Genomic DNA, 21,616 nt, shown 5'->3' with positions numbered 1-21,616 from the left:
ACATTGTTCTGCATGATTGTAATGAAAAACACTATGCAAAGATTTTAAAAAATCATTAAATATCCTAATTTTTGTTTGTCTTAAGTACTTAGCTGCCATACCTATGACACTGGGGTAAATAAGGTTTCAATCTTCCCCTGAGGGGCAGAGGGTGGAGAGCAGAGGAAACTGAATTCCATATCTCCAAATCACTGAGGAAAGGACTAGAGGAATTCTACAATAATTTTTGTCTAAGTATTGCTGCGAGGTCAATGGTAAGTGGAAGCATCTCCATATTTCAGTAGATGCTAAGATGCGCACTTTTTCATATTTTAACTTTTCAGAAATGGAAATGTCTTTTCCAATCAATAGCATGTTAATTAAAGTCTTCTAGGGACTTCCCTGGTGGTCCAGTGGATAAGACTCCACGCTCCCAATGCAGCGGGCCAGGGTTCGATCCCTGTTTGGGGAACTAGATGCTGCACACATGCCGCAACTAAGAGCCCACATGACGCAACTAAGGGCCCACATGATGCAAGTAAAAATCCTGTATGCCACAACGAAGATCCCGTGTGCCACAACTAAGAAGCCCACGTGCTGCAACTAAGAACTGGGGCAGCCAAAAATAAAAATTAATTAATTAATTAATTTTTAAAAGGAACTAGTTTTTTAAAAAAGGCTTCTAATTAGAAGTCTTTCTTTTTAAAAATTTTTTAAAATTTATTTATTTTTATTAAAAAAAATTGTTTTTTCATTTTTGGCCATGCCACTCTGCTTGTGGGATCTTAGTTCCCCAACCATGGACCAGGGATTGAACCCGGGCCCTTGGCAGTGAGAGCACTGAGTCCTAACCACTGGACCACTGGGGAATTTCCTCTTCTTTCTTTCTAATGCTACATAAATTATTCAGTGTCTTACAATAGATGGTGTTTTAGATTCAACGAAATGCAATATATTTCATCTGTTTGCCTCCTCTCAGCTTATGATTTGAAGGGGTTTCTTGACACCATGGAATGAGGTCCGTGATCTAGAATCTAGCCCAGCTCCCTGCTGTGCGGCCATGTACACAAATGTGTATCTTCCCACCAGAAATGACTTGCATTGCACTGTCACACCCCTGTGACTTGACAGCCTGATGTTTACACAGTTCGGGCACTTTCTGGTTTCTCAGGAAATATCAAATTGGAAAACTCTGTGTTAGGGTGGGAGTGTCAAGTTTCTGAGCTCCCAGCCCAACATTCCTTTGAAGGCTGGGCCTGCCGTGGCACTGCAAGTTAGCTGCTTGAATTCACCCCCCTCCCACTGCCCCCCCTTCAACATCCTCAGGTCCACAGGAATGACAATGCCCTAGAATACTGCCTCTTCCTATCCTACCTCAATTTCTTGCCTTTCCTGGTTATCTTTTTGCTTTTACAGAGACCTGGGATCTTCCCAGAGCAATATTCCTTTATCGATGATGAAACATTACATAAAAATAATGTAGGTAACAGCTTGTGGAGAAAGCAGACAGTCTAGCTTACTGAGACTACCACACATGATCCCAGTAGGCAGGACCGCCTCACTTTCTCTAAAGCTTCGATTATCTCCCAACTCTTGACAAAATAGGGCCCTTCATTTATTTCCTTTTGCCTCCACATATTTTCTCATTCCCTCTCCTTTGCTTCCTACCTACTCATCTATCTTCAAACAAGCACTGACATCTGATTTTATAAAGTAAATACACGAAAACTTTGTTCAACTCTGTGCCCCCCTCAGCCACAGTCACACCTCTTTGATGCTTTCTATGCAAGGCCTTGAAAGAGTGGTCTTCATGCCCTCCCTCTATGACCTCCCTCCCCCATCTAAATCCTTTGCAATTAATTCTGTGTCATCACTATATTCCAGTAATATTGCCTTTTTAGTCAACCGATAACCTCAACAAACCCACAGCATCATCCTTGACTTCCCTGCAGCATCTGAAAGTGTTGGCCATTCTCTCCTACTCTATGCCCTCCGGTTTTCTTCTGCCCTCCCCTAGTGTTCCTGCCATCTCTCCTCCTCCTGTCCCACGCTGTGGGCGTCCCCTAAGCCCAGTTCTCAGACGCTTGTGCTTTCCCCAGCCATTCCCATCCTCAGAGAAGTCATCCACTCACAGTGTCAGTGATCACGTCTCAGAGGGTGAATCACCACGTGCAGGTCCAGCTCTGACTCCTTCCTCAGGTTCTGGTCCAAACTCCCATCTGGTTTGTAAGATTTCAATACGCTAGTTCTTCCCCACACCGTGTTCCTCTTTGTCACCACAACTCTGCATCTTTGCTCATAGGCTTTCCCCAGCTGGGAATCTTCTCCTTGCTTCTCTCTTCCTATCTCAACCCCACTACTCCTTTAAGCTTTAGCTCAAATTCAAACATCTTCCTAAAGTCTTTTCCATTAACTCAAGTAAAAACTGAGCTATTCCTCTTCTGATTGTCCATAGCATTAACTGTCTATGCTAGATACTTCTCTACTTTATTTAATTATTCATATTTTTACATTTTGTCTCTTCAACTGATCTATAAACTCCCGTGATGGGGAGGGGTCGGGGGGAGGTATCCTTCCCTGGATACCCCAATGCTTGGTACAGTGCTAAGTACAAACACTAGTTAATAAACACCTGTTGAACTGCATTCAAAGGGGATATGGGATCTATGTGCTGGTATAGTATGATTGATGATGATGATGATGATGATGATGATGATAGCAGCTCATGTTTATTTAGCATTTACTATGTGCCAGGCTCTGTTGCACTATTCTGAATATTTGCACATCTATAAACTCACCTATTCCTCATAATACTATCATGTACGTACATTATCTGGTTTTGTTGATGAGGAAACTGCAGCATAGAGACAATAAATAATTTATACAAAGTTACACAGGTAGCAGGGCCAAGGTGGGGGAAGGTACCTAATAGTTCTTCTTATTGCAGTTATAAAATTGTATTTGAATCATTTGCTTATATGCTGCTTTCTGTTTAAAACTGTGAGTTCCTGAAGGCAGGCACAAGTCTTACTCATCTTACCCAATGTCTCATTAGGGACACGGCTTGCATTTGGGGCAGAACAGTTCTTCACTGTGTAGGATGGTCCTACACCCTGAAGACATTTAGTGTCCCTGGTCCTTGCCTCATAAGGGCAAGTAGTCCCCTGCACCCTGCCATTGTGACAACCAAAAGATATCTCCACCCATTTCCAAATGCTGGGGCTGAGCTCGCAAAGCCTCAGAAAGCCTGCCGCCTCCAGAGCCCTCTATATACCAAATCGACACCTCAACAGTCCCTAGAGCTCTGATTTAAGCTAGGTGATTCCCCATCCCAGCCTTCACTACTGCCATTTGGACCACGGATGGATACCTAATCAATGAACGGTTAATTCATATGATGAGGCCTAACTAAAAAACTCAAGCTGAGTCAATTATACTCTCTCCTGGGAATTTGAATTAAGAACTACCAGGCAGGGCTTCCCTGGTGGCGCAGTGGTTGAGAGTCCGCCTGCCAATGCAGGGGACACGGGTTCGCGCCCTGGTCCGGGAAGATCCCATATACCGCGGAGCGGCTAGGCCCGTGAGCCATGGCCGCTGAGCCTGCACGTCCGGAGTCTGTGCTCCGCAACGGGAGAGGCCACAACAGTGAGAGGCCCACGTACCGCAAAAAAAAAAAAAAAAAAAAAAAACAAAAAACTACCAGGCAGATTAGATAGAACAGAGGCAGAAGCTGCAAGAATGCCCCAGAGTGTGTTGGGACAACTATGGTTATATGCAATCTAGTGAAGGAGTAGAAAATGTAAGTGGAAGGTGTTGGTCTGTGGTTAGAGAAGACCAAGGCAGAGGCTCAGAGAACAGCAAAAACATCTTGAGGAAAGATGGCCTGTGAGAGAGGGATACAGAGAAAGCGAACAGCTGGTCCACGGGGTACCTGGCGTCAGTCCACTTGTACTACAACAGCCTTAGCCCTCCTCAGGGTCTTAAGGTCGTTTCTGTCTAACCAGAACATAGTACAATGTTTGGTACTCAGTAAATTTGTTAGATAAAGATACATGAATGGCTCATGTTTGTTAAAACAGAACCAAATTAGAATAAAAGCTGCAAAAAGGGCTCTGAAAACTGTAAAGCATGTAAATTAAAGTGGTACCACTATTACTACTGCTGATGATGAAATGCCACAGTTCATTCTGCTGAACTTTTGTTACTGCCCAGTTAATTCCTAGAAGCAGGCCCCTGGTCTCTGGAGGGGCAGAGACCTCTTGGCACCTGCTATACTCATGGCTTGTAAGCAGCCTATGAAATTAAGAAGGATACAAAGCTAATGCCTTGGGGCTTCCCTTGTGGCCCAGTGGTTAAGAATCTGCCTTCCAATGCAGGGGATGTGGTTCAATCCCTGGTCAGGGAACTAAGATCCCACATGCTGTGAGGCAACTAAGCCCCCATGCTCTGGAGCCCACATGCCACAACTAGAGAGAAGCCTGTGTGCCACAATGAAAGATCCCGCATGCCACAATGAAGACCCCGTGTGCCACATGTAAGACCCAATGCAACCAAATAAATAGTAAATAAATATTAAAAGAAAAAAAAGCTAATGTCTTGGATTGACTGGCAGATATTTTATTCCAATAGTCTGAATACAGACTGTAGCTATAGAGATATATTCACATACTGGCAATGAAAAGAAACCTTGACTCTGAGAGTCTTAAAAACTTTGAAGTATCTGTGTAACACTGGGAAAAGTGCCTTCAAATCTGCGCAGGTTTTTATCTTGGGAGAAAAACAAAACAAGATTTTCTTGCTCCACTGCAATTACTGTCCAAACTTTTAAGGAACCGCTTTTACAGTAGGCCCTCTGTATCCACAGGCTCTGCCTCTGCCGATTCAACCAACTGCAGAGCGAAAATATTTTTAAAATCCAGAAAGTTCCAAAGCAAAACTTGAATTTGCTACACTGGCAACTGTTTAAACAGCATTTACACTGCATTTACAACCATTTACAGAGTATTAGGTATTATAAGTAATTGAGATGATTTAAAGTATATGGGAGGATGTGCATTAGGTTACCTGCAAATGCTATGCCATTTTATCGAAGGGACTTGAGCATCTGTGGATTTTGGTATCTGCAAGGGTGTGAAGGTGGGGGTAGGGTGTTGGTCTTGGAACCAACCCCTCGCAGATACAGATACCAAGAGATGACTATATATCCCTCATCACCACTTCCCTCCTAAACTCCCTGTAATACGCCTTGTGTCTCTGTTGCTCCTATTCCTCACCTCATGTCCCAATGGTCTTTACTTAGAACACATCCTCTCATAGCTTTGCCGCATGTAACACAGTTGAACCCACCCCATTCGAAGCCCTTCTCTGGCTCCCATAACACAATACTTTTCTGCTCTTCTACGTTCATTTATTTGAAATGAACCTAAACCTGCAATTCTGGCTTTAACTGTGGTGCTGTAGTAAAAGCACTGGTCTGGGCATCAAGAGACCCAGTTTCTATTCCTGGTCTAAGGATCGACCAGTTACCTTGGCCACACGGTTCAACTTCTCTGAGCTCTGTCTCTTCATTTATAAACTGAGTGAGTTGGATTTAAGTATTTTTTCACACTGTGACTCACATTTTACATTGTGGTTCAGTAGATACATACATACATTTATCTAATCCATGTATGTATGTGTATATACACACACTCAGAAGTATTACATGCTTACTTTTACTACATGAGATGTACTTGAAACTTTCTATTCATTTCTATTTTATTTTTCAAAAAATGCTAGTTATAACCCACTAAATAGACTTCAAAACCCAATCACGGGTGGTTACCCACATGTATAAAATACTAGACTTGTTGAAATGTCAGGTTCCTTCTAGTAATAACATAAGAGGATTTTGTGTTGTAGCCTTCCAACCTTGAACCATTAGCCTTAACTCACATCTGAATTCCAGCTTCCTATTTCTCTCTGTAAGAGTTCTTCATTTAGATATCATAATATCACTTAAATTAACCTAGTTAACATGGAATTTGAAGCACCAGGTCCCCTTCCCATCAAAACTATTTATGTTATTAGCAAGTGTAAAATCCTAGTGTTGACTTTTGGTCTAGTAATGGTAGAGTAACCTACATTGTACTAACCTCCCTGCTGAAAATTATTAGCAACTCTGGACAAGATTTTTTTTTTTTGCTATACGCGGGCCTCTCACTGTTGTAGCCTCTCCTGTTGCGGAGCACAGGCTCCGGACGCGCAGGCTCAGCGGCCATGGCTCACAGGCCCAGCCGCTCCGCGGCATGTGGGATCTTCCCGGACCGGGGCACGAACCCGTGTCCCTTGCATCGGCAGTTAGACTCTCAACCACTGCGCCACCAGGGAAGCCCCCTGGACAAGATTTTTTTAAAAAAAATAACTGTGTGAAGACACTAGAAAGCCACCAAAAGCAGCCAGAAACTGGAGGGGATACGACTCGAAACATGGCTGGAAAACTAGGTAAGATCCCTATTTACCTGATACCTCCTCCCCCTACCCCAAGGCAATCCCTAGTCTTTCAGCATGCTGGAGAATAAAGCAAAAACTGAGAGCCAGCAAGTGGTAATCTTACTGGGCTGCAGAGTCAAAAAGGTTCTGGGGCTCTGAAGTGGCTTGATGTTAAGGGAGAAATCCTGCAAAAGAGTACACTGCAGAGAGGACAGCCCCAAAATCTATGCAGAAATTCCCTTCAAATCCTTGAACTGTGCATGCAGTGATGAGACTCCAGGGAACCCAGCAGAAAGCAATAACCGCTGGAGGCTAAAGAGCCCGGCAGATATTCAGAACTCTCTGCAGCTGGGAAGACAGTTTGAAATCTGAGTCCCTTCGAATCAGGAAGTTCAATAAATATGTCCAGTGTTCCACTTAGAAACCTCTGCAGAGCCGCACCTTAGGAGTAAGGCCCACCTCCCAGGAGCCATACCCTAGGACTAAGGGCAAAACCATAACAAACCTGCCCTAACAAAAATCTAAGCTTGAGGCCTTCACAGGAGAAACTGATAAGAAAGGTGAGGGGAAGGAAAAACCCTGGCAGAACAACTTGGTTTCTAGCCTGGGAGATGGTCGAGGAGCAGGCACTGAACAGCGCTTTGTCTCTCAGATGCAGCAGGTGGAGGGTGGGGAAGAGTGGGGGAGAGGAAGGCACGGGCATTCCACTTGGGTAATTACACCTGCAAACACAGGGTGCGAGGGCAGATGTCTGTCCAGTTGGGGGAGGGGGGTCAGTCTGGATCTCAGCAGGGCGGGGACCATGCAGTGACAATTGGGGTAGCGGAAGGATTTGTAAGGGGGATGAGAGGTGGGTAGATAAAAGATGAAGAAATCATAACTTATGAGCACCTACTATGTCCCAGACATGTGATTAAGTGTTTTATTTATATTATCTCACTATGAGACAGGTATGATCATCTTCATTTTACAAATAAGAAATCCAAAGCTCAGAGAAGCTAAGTAATTCCTCTAAAGTTACACTATTAGTAAATGGTGGAGCTGAGATGTGCATTCAAGGCAGAAGACCAACTCCAAAGCTTGTTTCCTTTCTGTAATTAACTGTTGTAACTGTGTAACTTTCAGGAAGGGCAGTGGCACATGTGCTGTAAAACAGCTAGCAAAGAACATTAGAAAACAAAAAGATCTCTGGGACAGACTAAGATTTTGTTACAAGTCAAGGAGGATATTAGCAGTATAAAAAGGGGTGTCAATATGAATATACTATGCGGTATAAAAAGGGGTGTCAATATGAATATACTATCAAAAGTTAGTTAAGTCCTCAAGTAGAGAGAGAGTTGTAAAAATGGAAATGGTATAAAGTGGAACTGAGCTGATTTCAGAGAGCTCATAGGGCATATTACAACACTCCAGAGAGAAGGGTTTGACTCCTAAGTCAAACAGAATAAACACAATTAGGAGGCTTAATACAATAAGGAACTAAAGATAGGAAACAAAGTTCATCTAAGGAACGGCTGTGGGGGAAGGGAAAAAGAACGATGCAAAAACTAACCTAAGGAATCACAGAATCAGATTTTTTTTTGAGCTGGAAGGAATTTAGAAGTCATCCAATCCCTATCATTTCAGAGCAAAAATGCACCTAGGAAAAAACACCTAGCTGCTAAATATCTCAGCCTCCCAACTAAAGCCGGGTTTCATTTTTATCTTTATAAATACAGGTAGAAAGCCTGCTTTGTCCAAAATGGTGCCCTGGAAATTCAAGTTAAGTCAAGCCTGTGTTGAAAGACCACTGGATAAACCACTGGCAGTTCCAGGATCACACCAGGGACTTATGTTTTCAGTGGCCCCCACCACAAATCTAACTGGTGGGCCTATTCTGAAGGAGACCTGGATGAGAAAGCTTCACTTGGGAGGAAGGTGTGACATGGATTTTCCAGATTGTTCACATTTTCTGACTCTAATCCTTCTCCTCTCATCATATGCTGGACTCCCCCCAAATTGGCCAAAACCAGAAAGTCTGTTTGGCATGAGTATAACACATATTAAAAAAAAAAAATTCAAGACTTAACAGGAACAACAACAAAATAAAATAAACATAGTTCATTTGAGACCTGGAGAAGAGAAGACAAACTGGCAAGAAAGAAAGAAACTCTAATGATAAAAGACTCTTAATATCCCCATTTTACAGATACCTTAGTTAAAGCTCAGTGAGATGAAGCCATCTGAATACCTAACATGTACAAAGCACCATGAAGAATATAAATAATCTTCTCATTTCCACAAGGGTTTTAGTGCTCACCATTCACTTAAGATTCCTGAATGTCAAGGAATGAACAAACTATAAAACAAGTTAAGGTTTCTTTCCCCCTAATGTCTAAAGTGCAGGGATTGAGAGAAAGAACACGCCAGGAAAATAAATTTTCACTTGGTGCCCTGGTAAAGGACTTGCCGTCTCCATAAGACAAACAAAAGATATTAAAGTAAAAAGGGAAAGATACCTGGGATTAGAGACCCTGACAAAAACCAAGAAAGGTAAAGGAGAGTTCCCATGACAACAGTCTGATTTTCAAAGCCATGTCACAAATTTACAGCACTATGCACACTCTCGCTCTGTGATGTCCCACCCAGAAGAATTAAATCTCTAAGGCTGTTCTCACTCAAGATACACTTAATAAGAATTTTGGGGGCCAGGTTCCTTAAGTATACAAATGTACCCGGTACCTGGTAGAACCATCACCCCTTTTACTATTTCTAGGTCTTATCCTCTAAGAAGTCTGGCTGAGTTCATACCTTGGGCTCTCTTCCTGTTTTGCACAAATTCTGAGCATCTCAGGGTGCTGGGTGCTGTGCTGCGGAAGCGGCTATTCCTTTTCCAAGTCTCCGGGCCATTTAATTTTCTCTCTTCCTCTAAATGCCAGCTATTCTTCTCTAATAAATTGCCCCAAGGAATGCCACGATGATGTTCTCCTTGGTTGCCCCCGGTCCATTGATTCCGCAGACCCTCCGGGATGACCCCTCTGCTCCCAGGTGCCATCATTCCTTGTCTGTCAATGCCATTACACTCCAAAGTCTTCATTTGGTGGAGAGAAGCTGTTCCTCTGTAATTCTGAAATTTATATTCACAGTTTGCAAACAGAGTATCAGAGCCTCTATTCTCCATATCAAAATTACTCTGATCCCCGGCATGAGTCTTCACTTTGAGATCGATTTTATCATTTTGATAAACATTCCTGTCCCTGTCACAGTATTTGACAAATTCATTACCTTCACTGATACCACTCAAGTCTGGGAAGTCCACAGACTGACCATTAGTATAATTCCCAGGAACATGATATAAATCATTGGGGTCTCTATAATAAAAATCAGTTTCTTTACAATCCTCAAGATTGTAATTAAAATTCCTGCGGTCTATATGCCGGTTTTGAGGTTGACCAAAATTCTCCACAGAATCATCCAGACCCCTGTAGCCAGTCCACTGTCCAGTTTCTTTAGAGTCCTCAGGATTATGATTCAGATCCTTACGATTTACGCAGCCATTCGTCTCCCCACATCCTCCAGCTTTCCAGGTTACATCTGGGCTTCCTGCAAACCAATCATCCTTAGTCGCAGGGTTCGGATTCCCATAATCTACGTTTTCTGAATTCTTACAATCATTACAGCCTGGAGTCACACTTCCGTGGTGCATACAGTCCTTTCTACTTTCCTTTGATTCCTCATTGTCCATATAGCTTGGTTCACTCTGCTCAAAATCCCAGTATCCACAATGCCTTTTTCTGTAAGGTTGATTCTGCCCTGTGGCCTGGTATCTGGAATCCAAGTCACCTTCTCTGTAAAGTCCATCCAGCGCTGTAAGGTCCCTTTTCTGTAGACTTCTGCAATCTTCATACTCCCAGCTGGAGCTCCAGTGCCCTTTCTCCTCCAGTTCTCTTTCTTTCCTCATCTCATGGGTTTCACACATATTCACTGTGCTCAAAGACACACGCTTTATCGCTCTCTTCCATGGACCTGGGTTGAACGGAGATGTGGACAGGTGCAGTGTAGCCTAAGCCTGAATCTGTCCTTCTTAAAGTGTCTTAAAATGTCTCCCAAAGCCCTTTAAACGTTCTTCTTCCTACTCCAGTTGGAGCACGGGGAGATGTGAGGTTATTTCGACCTCAGGATCCAATCAGTGGGCTGCTCTATCTTTCCCCAGGGAGCCCAGAAGGTAATTAGTAACTAGCGTTCATGTGATTGGAGTTGGCAGCTTTGTTTGGTGTTTCCCTCAAGCTGGTCAAACTGGCTTGGCTGCTTTATGAGCTGAAGGTAAGAAGCATTTTTTTTGCAGAAAAAGCAGAGTGAAAGAGAAAGAGCCCCCTTTAAAAGCCCGAGGTAAGATCATGTAACAGTCTCATCTGCCTCTTTAATCCTTTAGTAATCAATCAGGGGTACGAATAAATGCTTTCATGTGCAGCTCAAACGGGACCTCCACTACCTGTCCTCCCAGTCTGGCTTTCTACTCTCCTTGGACATCTGAAACTCTTCGGGATTCCCCTTCCCTTTAGTCAGCGGCAGGACTCTTCCGCCTTTGAGAGCTTTGCTTTTATGGGATTCAGGTTACCCATTAGTGTATACTCAAATCACAAGCTGTTCCAGCTCCTGTCTGCAGACACACTGGCTTATCCCACTCAGGAAGGAAAAAGTACGTCTTTTATTCTGATCTGGCGTATGGAATTTTATAGTGTAAAGACTCTTTCCCAGAGGAATACAGTTATATATGCTTTCACACTTTCCTTGATACTTGTCATGCCAGAGAAGCATCAAAACCATTCACCTCCTAAATCTCTTTCCTATCTAATTCATACAGCATATTTAGGAACTGGAGAATGAGGCTGGAAATCAGAAAGGTGGGTATAAAAATACCATTTTGAATTCATCAAACATTAGATTATTTTATGTGAAGCACTGTGGAAGAGAAAAGGATGAAGTTGGTCTCTGTCTCTTACCATGCAGGAGCAACACACTATAAAGTAAGATTGCATGTGAAAAGTGCTTTGACAAACACAAATGGCAATGGCAACAAAGCAGAAGTCCCTGGTAGGACAACTGGAGGTTTCATGGAAGTGGTAGCATTTGAGCTGTGCCTTCAAGCATAAGCAGGGTTTCCAAAGACTTTCCACATATGGAGAACTAGGTAACGGGGAACACTCTGAAGAATAAGTAACAGGGATCATGCTGGAGGGGTAGGTTGCAGCAGATCCCAAGGGACTCGAATGCCACTTATTTTATTCAATGGATAATAAAGAGTCACTGAAGGTTTCTGAATAGGGGAGTGACATGCTAAGAGAGTCTTTAGTAAGATTACTCTTTTAGCTATCTGGTCATCTATCAAGTATCCTTGAACTTTTATCTAATCCCTATTTGTGAAACAATGTAAAGTACCCTAAGGAGACCAGGGTTATATGCTTTATCAATAATGAGATGTTGGTCTTCCCTGGTGGCGCAGTGGTTGGGAGTCTGCCTGCCAATGCAGGGGACGTGGGTTCGAGCCCTGGTCCGGGAGGTTTCCACATGCCGCCGAGTGACTAGGCCGTGTGCCACAACTGCTGAGCCTGCGTGCCACAACTAATGAAGCCTGCGCAGCTGGAGCCCGTGCTCTGCAACGGGGGAGGCCACCGCAGTGAGAGGCCCGCACACTGCAGCGAGGAGTAGCCCCTGCTCGCTGCAACTAGAGAAAGCCCGTGCACAGCAACGAAGACCCAATGCAGCCAAAAAAAAATAAAATAATAATAATAATGAGATGTTTACTCTTGGGTAAACCACTTATTCTCTCTGGGACTCAACTGACCCATCTATAAAATGAGGCAGCTGGCCTCAATGACATCATTGATTCCTCCAGTTTTAAAAATCCATGCTTCTATTTTCCTCGCAACTCCTTTTTCCTTTCCTCAAATACCTAATGTGCTGTTACACACCTTTTAGGTTCTACACTAATAGTTACTGAATGAACCTCTAGATTGTTAAATCTGATTTTCATGCAAAGGTTTTTGTTCCATAGTTCTGTTGCAGTAGTAGCAACAGCCCTGGCAGCTGCCGTGTTGTCAAGTGTGTATTAAGTGCCAGGATCAGGATGAGGGGCTAGGAAGTTGATATAAATGCTTTTTGATCTTCACTAACTGTAAGGAGGATATTATGTTATCTTTATTTTACCACAGATGAAGAATCTCTGAGACTTTGAAAAACCTGTCCAAGATCACATAAACTAGTACAAGGAGGGGCCATAATTTGAACCCAGATCTGTCTGACTTCACGGCACTAGACTCAGAGGAGAATCTCAAAAACGTAGGAAAGCCTTAATTTCCCTCAAACCAAGTAAACAAACAAGTACACTCTATCATGGTCTAATTCAGGGGTGGACCACTGCCGAGGCAAGTGTGCACACACCTCGCCCCACACTGCCATTCCCTCTTTGTCTCCAGTCCTAGCCTACTTCCACCCTGCCCCAGTGCTGAACCTCACCACCCAACTGCGATGAGCACCTCTACCAGCACATTACAGAAAGACTGTCCAGTATCGACCGGCTCAATAATCTAAAACCTACTGCCTAAACCCAATAAAGACTGTGGTCTGGTTCACAAACCAACAGGATGACAACATAATTTGGGAGGACAGCTTTGACTATGAGTTACACAGAGGAACAGTGTAAAAGAGGGCATATGGGAGAAGGAATTAGGACAGCTAGCTTCTAGAAGTTCAATTTCTGCTAATAACCAGTTTGTAGCTATGCTTAACCTCTGGCTGTCAGTTTTCTTAGTGTAAAATGAAGAAGTTAATAGTTTCTCTGCCACTTTAAATCTAAAATTCTATGATCTTACTTATTTCTAAGTTAAAAGTAAAGATTTATCTTTCCCTAACTGTTATGGAAAACAGAGTTTCCTTTGGCAACTTAAAGTCTTTGATAAAGCTAGCATGATAAGAAACACACCTAGTAAATCGACCAAGAGAACAGATAAAAAGAGGATAAATTACAGGTAAGAAGGATACTAGTTATAAAAATAATCCAGTAGTAAAGGTTACACAAAGGTAAAAAGAAATGACCTTTGGATGAGTGGAGAGTGAAGAGCTGGTTATAATATGGAGCTCCCCTCTCCCCACCTCACCCCCTCTTCTCTTTTTCTAAGCCCTACTGCCTGTGGGACTTTAAAGATACAGTCTGTATAAAAATGTAAACTGCCTCAGGTTTGCCTCATTACTGAGACCCAGAACTAATCAAAAGCTGTGAATGGGTTGCACTTTTCATGTGATAAATCTGTGTGCAAAGAAATGTGGCCCAAGGGAATGAGGAGATAACAGAGAAATAACTTTCTTATTTTTCTCAGTCCTAGTCCTACTGGTGAAATACAACTTTGTAGATAGTTATCTTCCCTTTCACTTGAAACAACAGTCACATTCCACAGGCCCTCTTCAAAAGCCCTGAGCAGTACTCTGCCATGATGTTTGTTACTGGTTACTATAGGGTGGGTGATCAGCTACAATGACCATCCCTGGATAGAAATTCTCCGAACATAATGCTAGAAGTGAAGGTGGGGCAGCAGGATTTGAAGGATGAGAGAAAAGAGGCAGAAAGTAGAGGAAAGGTAAAGGAACAAAAGGGAGGAGACAGTAAAAATAAATAAATAAATCTAGTAAGAACAGGTAATTACCTAAACTTTTCACAGTATCTCTGTAACTGCCCATGTGGTTCCTCCAGCCTGATGATCAATTCCTCCTCACTTTCTAAGACTCTGCCCCAGTGACGCTCTCTGATTCCCATAGTTCTTGCTATTTTCCAGAGCACCATGCAAATATCCCTCTCATCTTACCTGTTACTTTATTATACTTGTTTACCTCCTTTTATTACACTGAAAGCTTGAGGGCAAGGACCAAGTCCAATCTCCAGCACAGCTCTGTACGTGGGGCACGAGAGGTACTCCCATGTTTAATGAGTTGATGGTGGTCATATTTATTGGGCACATGCTAGATGCGAGGCAGAGGGCAGGAGAGCTTACAAGTTAAAAGCACAGGCTGTGCTTTTTTTTGAATCCTGACTCTGCCACTAACTAGCTGTATAATCTTGGGAAAGTTACTTAAGCTCTCTAAGCCTGTTTCTTCATCTTTTCACCATCAAATCTACCATCCTACCTGCATCTGTACCCACCTGCTCTGCTTTCCCTCTTGTTAGAATGGAAGAACTGTCTCTGCTCTGATAACAGGCCAATCTCTCTCTCTCTCTGTTGGTTCACTGATCCACTCCCTCCTGACCCCTCAAAGACTTTGTTTCGGCAATTAGGCCCTCCCTCTCCTGCACTTCAGTGTGCCTCCTCTAACCATCAGTCTCATGAGCCTATGAATGTTTCCTATCTTTTTTTAAATTTTATTTATTTATTTATTTATTTATGGCTGCATTGGGTCTTCGTTGCTACACACAGGCTTTCTCTAGTTGCGGTGAGCGGGGGCTACTCTTTGTTGCGGTGTGCGGGCTTCTCATTGTGGTGGCTTCTCTTGCTGTAGAGCACAGGCTCTAGGAACGCGGGCTTCAGTAGTTGTGGCACGCGGGCTCAGTAGTTGTGGCTTGCGGGCTCTAGAGCACAGGCTCAGTAGTTGTGGCGCACGGGTTTAGTTGTTCCGCGGCACGTGGGATCTTCCCAGACCAGGGCTCAAACCCGTGTCCCCAGCACTGGCAGGCGGATTCTTAACCACTGTGCCACCAGGGAAGTCCTGTTTCCCATCTTACAAAGAACTTCTGCTTTGAAAGACTTGAGCAAGCCAAATACTCAATGCCTCTATTTCCTTACCTCTCACTCTATCTTTAATCCATTCCAATAAGGCTTTTATCCCTTTGTTATCACTTTACTGAAACTGCCCTTGACAAGGTCATCCAATCCAATGGTCATTTCTGAGACTTCATCTTACTTGGCTTCTCAGTAGCTTTTGGACAGAGTCACTTCCTCTTTCTTGAAGCTCTTCCTTCACTTGACTGGCTGCTCCTTTTCCTTTGCTAGTTCATCTCCCTTGTCTTCCACATTCCCAACATTGGCTGCCCCAGGTCTTTTCCTTTGTACCCAGTTACCTAGCACACAGAAGGAATTCAAGAAATTCCTTGACTAGGAATGTGGTTTCCACTCTTAGTGCAGCTGCCTCTCAGCCTAAGGGTTAATTAGGAGGAGCTGTAAAGAAGACCCTATCATTAAGGTTAAAGTAACTTGAGGGATCTCAATACAGCAACAGCCTCCAGCTAAGTGGGAAGAGGGTCTGGAAATGAGGGAGAAGACAGATACTTAAGATCAAAAAGTAAGTTCCCCAGTAAAGGAAGAGACTATGGACTAATGAAAAGACAACTGACTGGGATAGGGGAAGGCAGAAACAGAGAAAAGAGTCTGAGAGCACTGTAAAAAGAAAAATAAAGACTGCAATACAGGAAAATAAGAGGTGTTGGGGGGATCTGATATACTTTGAAGGATGTTCTAAATGGACAGGGCTGTGAGAAGCATTCAAGATGTTTTAGAGTTTAAACCTTACGATGCACTTAAAGGTGAGTTAGGTGAGGGTTCAAATAGAGAAACTGGAAACCGTGAGCAGCTTGGGGATGTTACTAGTATGAATGAGTAAACACTTTGGAAACTTAAGTAACTTCATGATAAGCCAACAGTCAAAAGTATATCTGGGGCTTCCCTGGTGGCGCAGTGGTTGAGAGTCCACCTGCCAATGCAGGGGACACGGGTTCGTGCCCCTGTCCGGGAAGATCCCACATGCCACGGAGCGGCTGGGCCTGTGAGCCATGGCTGCTGAGCCTGTGCGTCCGGAGCCTGTGCTCGGCAACGGGAGAGGCCACAACAGTGAGAGGGGCCCACGTACCACAAAAAAAGTATATCTGTGAGGAAGGATTAAATATTTTAAAAATATATATGTCAATACATACATATATGCTCTTAAATCCACAGATACATGTAATTTAGCAAATAGTTTTCAACCAATCAGAGTACTAAAAATGTTACTGTTGGCATAAATTATTTTGGAAGTAAGTTGGCAAGAGTCAGTTGGGATCCTTCCACCTTGAGCACTTGTAGATCTGAGTTTTCCAACTGTTGCTTCCTACCACCCACTCTCAGAGGTCAAGCAATCCCTCCTTAAGTCAAAACACGCTGCCACCTCGCTGTGGCACAGTGAGAATGTACATACAGCTGTACAGTGAAACCCACCTGAATCTGAATCTGGCTCTCCCACTTACCAACTGTGAGACTTTCGGCAAACCTCAGTTTTCTCATCTGTCAGATGTGGACAATTTGGGGAACTGGAAAAAGTGTATAAAAGCACCTAGCACATTGTTTGACAAAGTATAAGCGCTCAATTATTCCCCACCAGTTTTTTTTTGGTTTTTTTGCGGTACGCGGGCCTCTCACTGTTGTGGCCTCTCCCGTTGCGGAGCACAGGCTCCAGACGCGCAGGCTCAGCGGCCATGGCTCACGGGCCCAGCCGCCCCGCGGCACGTGGGATCTTCCCGAACCGGGGCACGAACCCGTGTCCCCTGCATCGGCAGGCAGACTCTCAACCACTGCGCCACCAGGGAAGCTCGCTCAATTATTTATAATTGCTGTCATCATCCTACTCTTTCCGTTCCTATCTTCCAGACAGCTCACTCCCTGGGCCTCTTCTCTTTTTCTCTATCTATACTTTTTTTGTTTTTTTAAGTAATCTCATTAAATGTCATGACTTTAAATAATGTCTATGTGCTGAAAGAATTTATGTCTATGTGCTGTCAAAATTCATTTGTCCCAAATTTATGTCTCCAGGCCTAACTCCTCTGAACTCTGGCCTGTGTATCAAATTGTGCAGTTGACCTCTGCCTTGTCCCACTCCCCCACCAACCAGCATCTCCTGCACTCTTCACCATTAATTGAGAAATTACTGGCAACTCCAGTCCTTCCAGTTGCTCAATCTCAGGGTCATCCTCATCTCTTTCACCTCACATCCAATCCACCAGCAAGTCCTACTGGCTCCAACTCAAATATACCTTATATATGATGCTCAAAATAACTGAGCACTTCTCCTCAACCCCACTCTGCCATCCTGGTGCAAGCTACCATCTCCTCTTGCCTGGATCATTACAGTAGCCTCCTAACTGGTCTCTCTGCCTCTGCACTTCTGTCTTTTCTCAACGCCACAGAGTGACTCTGTAAAGTTCTAAGATCATGTTGCTCCCCTGCTCAGAACCTTCCTGGGGCTTCTCGTCTTACTCCGAATGATGGGCTACAAAGCCCATGCCTTTGCTCTAGTTGAACTGGCCTCCCTGCTATTCCTCAAACAACAGGCACACTCTTATACTTGCTGTTCTAGCTGCCTGAAATAATCTCCCCCACCCCCCAAAATGGTTTGGCTGGCTTCCTACAATCATTCAGATCTCCACTCAAAAGTCACTTCCCTGATTCCATAGGTTTTTTTGCCTCCTAATAATACGCATATTTTTACTTATTGTTTGTCTCTCCCCATGGGGGCAGAGATCGCTGCTATAACTCTAGAACGCTGCCTGGAATATAGCAGGAGCTCAACAGTATTTATTGAATAAATGACTGCCCCAGAGTTTTTCATCTTTGGGGTCTTGCTACATCTGGTAAAGTGAACAGTAGTAGTCAACACGCTCAGGTAGCCAGTGGCAGCAGGAATGCCTGTGGCTGAGGCAGGAGGCTAGCTAGAAGCAGGTCCTCTCACTAAGTGCTGCAAAGCCTGGGTGAAATCTGAAACCCATACTTGAAGTCCCTGGAGCTATTCCAGTTTCTCCACCCCTCTGCCTGGAGCTGAGGTGAAGAAATGTTCACAAAGCCACACTACAAACTGCAAAGACTAGTGAGTCACGGGCTAATTATAAGTTAACCATTCCTAGCTATGGTTCTTGACATACATTAAACCCTGTCTCCTAAAAGGAAAACTAGCTTCTGTCCTGAATCAACATGGACTCTGAATGGCTTCTGACTATGGTTGCTGTTTTATGGATTTATATACCAAGATAAAATCCATTACAAGTAACTGAGCTAATTTTTACTGAGCCAACACCCTGAACTAGATGTTACAAAAGCCGAGGATATTGGGTTTTTTCTTATGTACTGACAAACTAGAAAGAAAAATCATTATTTCTTTTACATGAACTTTTATATCTTAAAAGACCACAAAACGTTTTACCTTTTAAACTCTATAACCTTTTACTAGTTTGGGAAAGAATTCTTATACCTGAGGCATTCCAAGGAGTCTTCAGAATAATAAATTGCTTCTGTATGTAGAAAAACCATACTTTCAATTTTTAAAAATCTGTCTGGAATATTATGTATCACTTCAGTGTAAAGATGTTATTATTCCTTATCAGTCATTCTCCAACTGGTTAACCTAATGGCTCTCTTTAGTGGACCTTAGATCTCACCCGATATCTTGGTGAAAATGTTACTTTCCTGAAAAACATATTCTGATTTGATGTGCAACAGTCATTTAAAATTCAAATTAAAAATTACCCCGAGTGTCTCTGGCCAACCTTCTTCCTGGCATTACCTTAAGGGGAGACGTTTAGGAGCAAGGTTCCTGATGCGGAAGAGGCTGACTCTACAATTTACCAACCACTGCACTGATTTAGAACAACAGGGTCTTGGCCCACACAGAAATTAACTATGGCCATAATTCAAAGGCAGCAAGACAGAGAGACAGTGTGATTAAATACAGAGGTCAATATCAGTATGATCACTAGAGTTTCAAAGATACACAAATATGAATGATACTATGACTATATCCTTTTTATTAATCAGTGTATAGCCAGTGCCTGGGTCATATTATGTGCTGAAGAAATGTTTGCTGAGTAAAGAAATGAATGTACAACCCTGACTGTCCAATTCAGGCATGTGAACCTCTCCTCGAGGTAGAAAAGGACTATGATATGCTAAAATGAGATTCTCTCAGGGCCACAGGATGTAGTTCTAATAAGGGCTTCTAAAAGTAACTTGTACTGGTAAATCTGAAAAGTCTGTGGACTAACGCTGAATATTTCTACTGCTTCAGAAGCCAAACTATTTATCAGATTTGAAGGTACCATTTTTGGTTTTGTTTTGGTTTTGTCCATGCCCCACAGCTTGCGGGATCTCAGTTCCCCGACCAGGGATTAAACCCAGGCCATGGCGGTGAAACCCCGGAATCCTAACCGCTAGGCCACCAGGGAACTCAATTATTATTATATGCTTAAATTATTAAGCAATTTATTATTCTGAAGACTCCTTGGAATGCCTCAGATATAAGAATTCTTTCCCAAACTAGTAAGGTACTGTGTTTTAGATATGGACTTCTACTTGTTAATTAGCAACTCATCTGACCAGAAGCTCCTGGAAGGCAGACAACACATCTATGTTTATTACTATATACGCTGCCCTTAACACAGGGCCTGGCACATGGTAAAAACTTAACCAACATTTGCTGGATGAATGAGTGACTGACTCGATACCATCCTGAAGCCTACAATGACGTATCGTCCCCAACACACTATACTCACAAATGCCTCCTAGTATTCCACCCTGACTCTACATGATAATTCCAGACTTAAAACTCCCAATTCTCAGACATAGCCAAACACTAGCTTATCTAAAACTACTAATAAAGGACTTTCTATTTCCAATAATTGAAGTTTAGGCCAACCATCTCACAGAAAGAAAGCTTAAAAAGTTAGACGAACTATTTAAAAATCTTAAAACTATCATCAATGACAAGATGGTAGAGTACAGGCCAAAACCAAAAGGAAAACTAGAATCCAGAGGGGTAAATAACCACAGAAACTACAATGCCCTGGGGCATCTACCAGTCCCAGAAAACTCAGCTTTTGTTTCAATGGCCCTCTGAGGAGAAGAGGTCGATAACCCAAAGCCCAAGGCAAGGTAAGGAGTCTAAAAGGAGACCTTTTCTGTAAATAAGCTAAGATTCCAGAGACTCCTGAGAGAGAATCAGAACTGGACCAGCCCTCCTGCAAAATTACATCTCAGGCTCTAATACCTTCACCGTCCAAGGTACTTTAAGCCTTGAAATTAGTTTAAGGTGGAGGTAGACTGAGAATGATATCGTTTCCACGTGGGAATTCCTCCTCAACGTTGCTTAGGGAATTTATATACGATAATATTTATATAATTTATATTACGATCTTACGATTTCTGAATCATAAGAAAAAATCAGCCGAGAAATCTGGAAAAAAAGGAGAAAATACTATAATTTTCTGTGAGAATAAAGCTTAACAATAAATGTAGGGACATTACTGGTTTGAAAGAATCTACCAGTGTCAAGTTGAAAGCAAGAGCAGAAAATACTGACCTACAGAGTAAAGATTAAGGTTGACCAGGACAAAAGTACATAGGAGAAAACTGACTAGGATCTAATCAGTTAGTATTGCTTGTAACTGTTGCTATGTTATGAACGTGTTTATAAAGCACGTGTGTTCATGGCCCTGTGCGCTAACAGTGAGTCACTCTTGCAAATAAAATAAATACTAATAAGGGGCTTCCCTGGTGGCGCAGTGGTTGAGAGTCTGTCTGCCGATGCAGGGGACACGGGTTCATGGCCCGGTCTGGGAAGATCCCACATGCCGTGGAGCGGCTGGGCCCGTGAGCTATGGCCGCTAAGCCTGCGCGTCCGGAGCAACGGGAGAGGCCACACAGTGAGAGGCCCGCGTACCGCAAAAATAAATAAAAATAAATAAATACTAATAAGCTTATTTGCACAGTATATTTTATATAAACCTTGTAAGTGATGGTCCAAGAAATATCAAATTTTAGAAGTAAAATAAGTCCTTAAATTGGCAATTCTGACACATGATTCTGTGTAGCATTGAATCTTGCTGAGGCAAATGTTCCATTATTTTAATACTACTCAAAAATGTTTGCTCAGTGTTTTCCAGTGTTTGTATTTGCTATAGGTTACAGTTCTTTGTAAGTATTTTAACAAGAGAAATGCAGAGAAGATGTGAATATTAAATATTGAATCATTATGTTGTATTACCTGAAATTAACATCATATTGTATGTTAATTATTTCAATTAAAAATTTTTCAAAGATGTGAATGTTGTCATAAATTTATTGTCTAAAATTTGAATTAGCAAAACAATATTGATTCCAATGGCAAAGTCAAAATCAGAGCAAGT

At 42.8% G+C, this 21,616-nt stretch overlaps 1 protein-coding gene across 2 annotated transcripts in view; it reads right to left on the bottom strand.

The window, feature by feature from the left end:
* DNMBP (dynamin binding protein) overlaps positions 1-21,616 on the bottom strand; it is a 110,456-nt gene that overhangs the window by 39,091 nt on the left and 49,749 nt on the right. The window contains exon 1 of one of the 2 annotated variants that reach the window (XM_082854922.1): positions 9,241-10,549. The exons of the other annotated variant lie outside the window; for it this stretch is intronic. Within the exon in view, the coding sequence (XP_082711048.1) occupies positions 9,241-10,408 (1,168 nt within the window). The 5' untranslated portion in view covers positions 10,409-10,549. Of the gene's footprint in view, positions 1-9,240; positions 10,550-21,616 lie in introns of those variants that run through there. 2 annotated transcript variants of the gene reach the window in all.

The sequence above is a fragment of the Leucopleurus acutus genome (genome assembly GCF_964270905.1).
Source record: "Leucopleurus acutus genome assembly, chromosome: 14".
NCBI lineage: Eukaryota > Metazoa > Chordata > Mammalia > Artiodactyla > Delphinidae > Leucopleurus > Leucopleurus acutus.
Note: the sequence above shows the minus strand (reverse complement) of the source record. Positions and strands in the feature narration are given on the sequence as shown.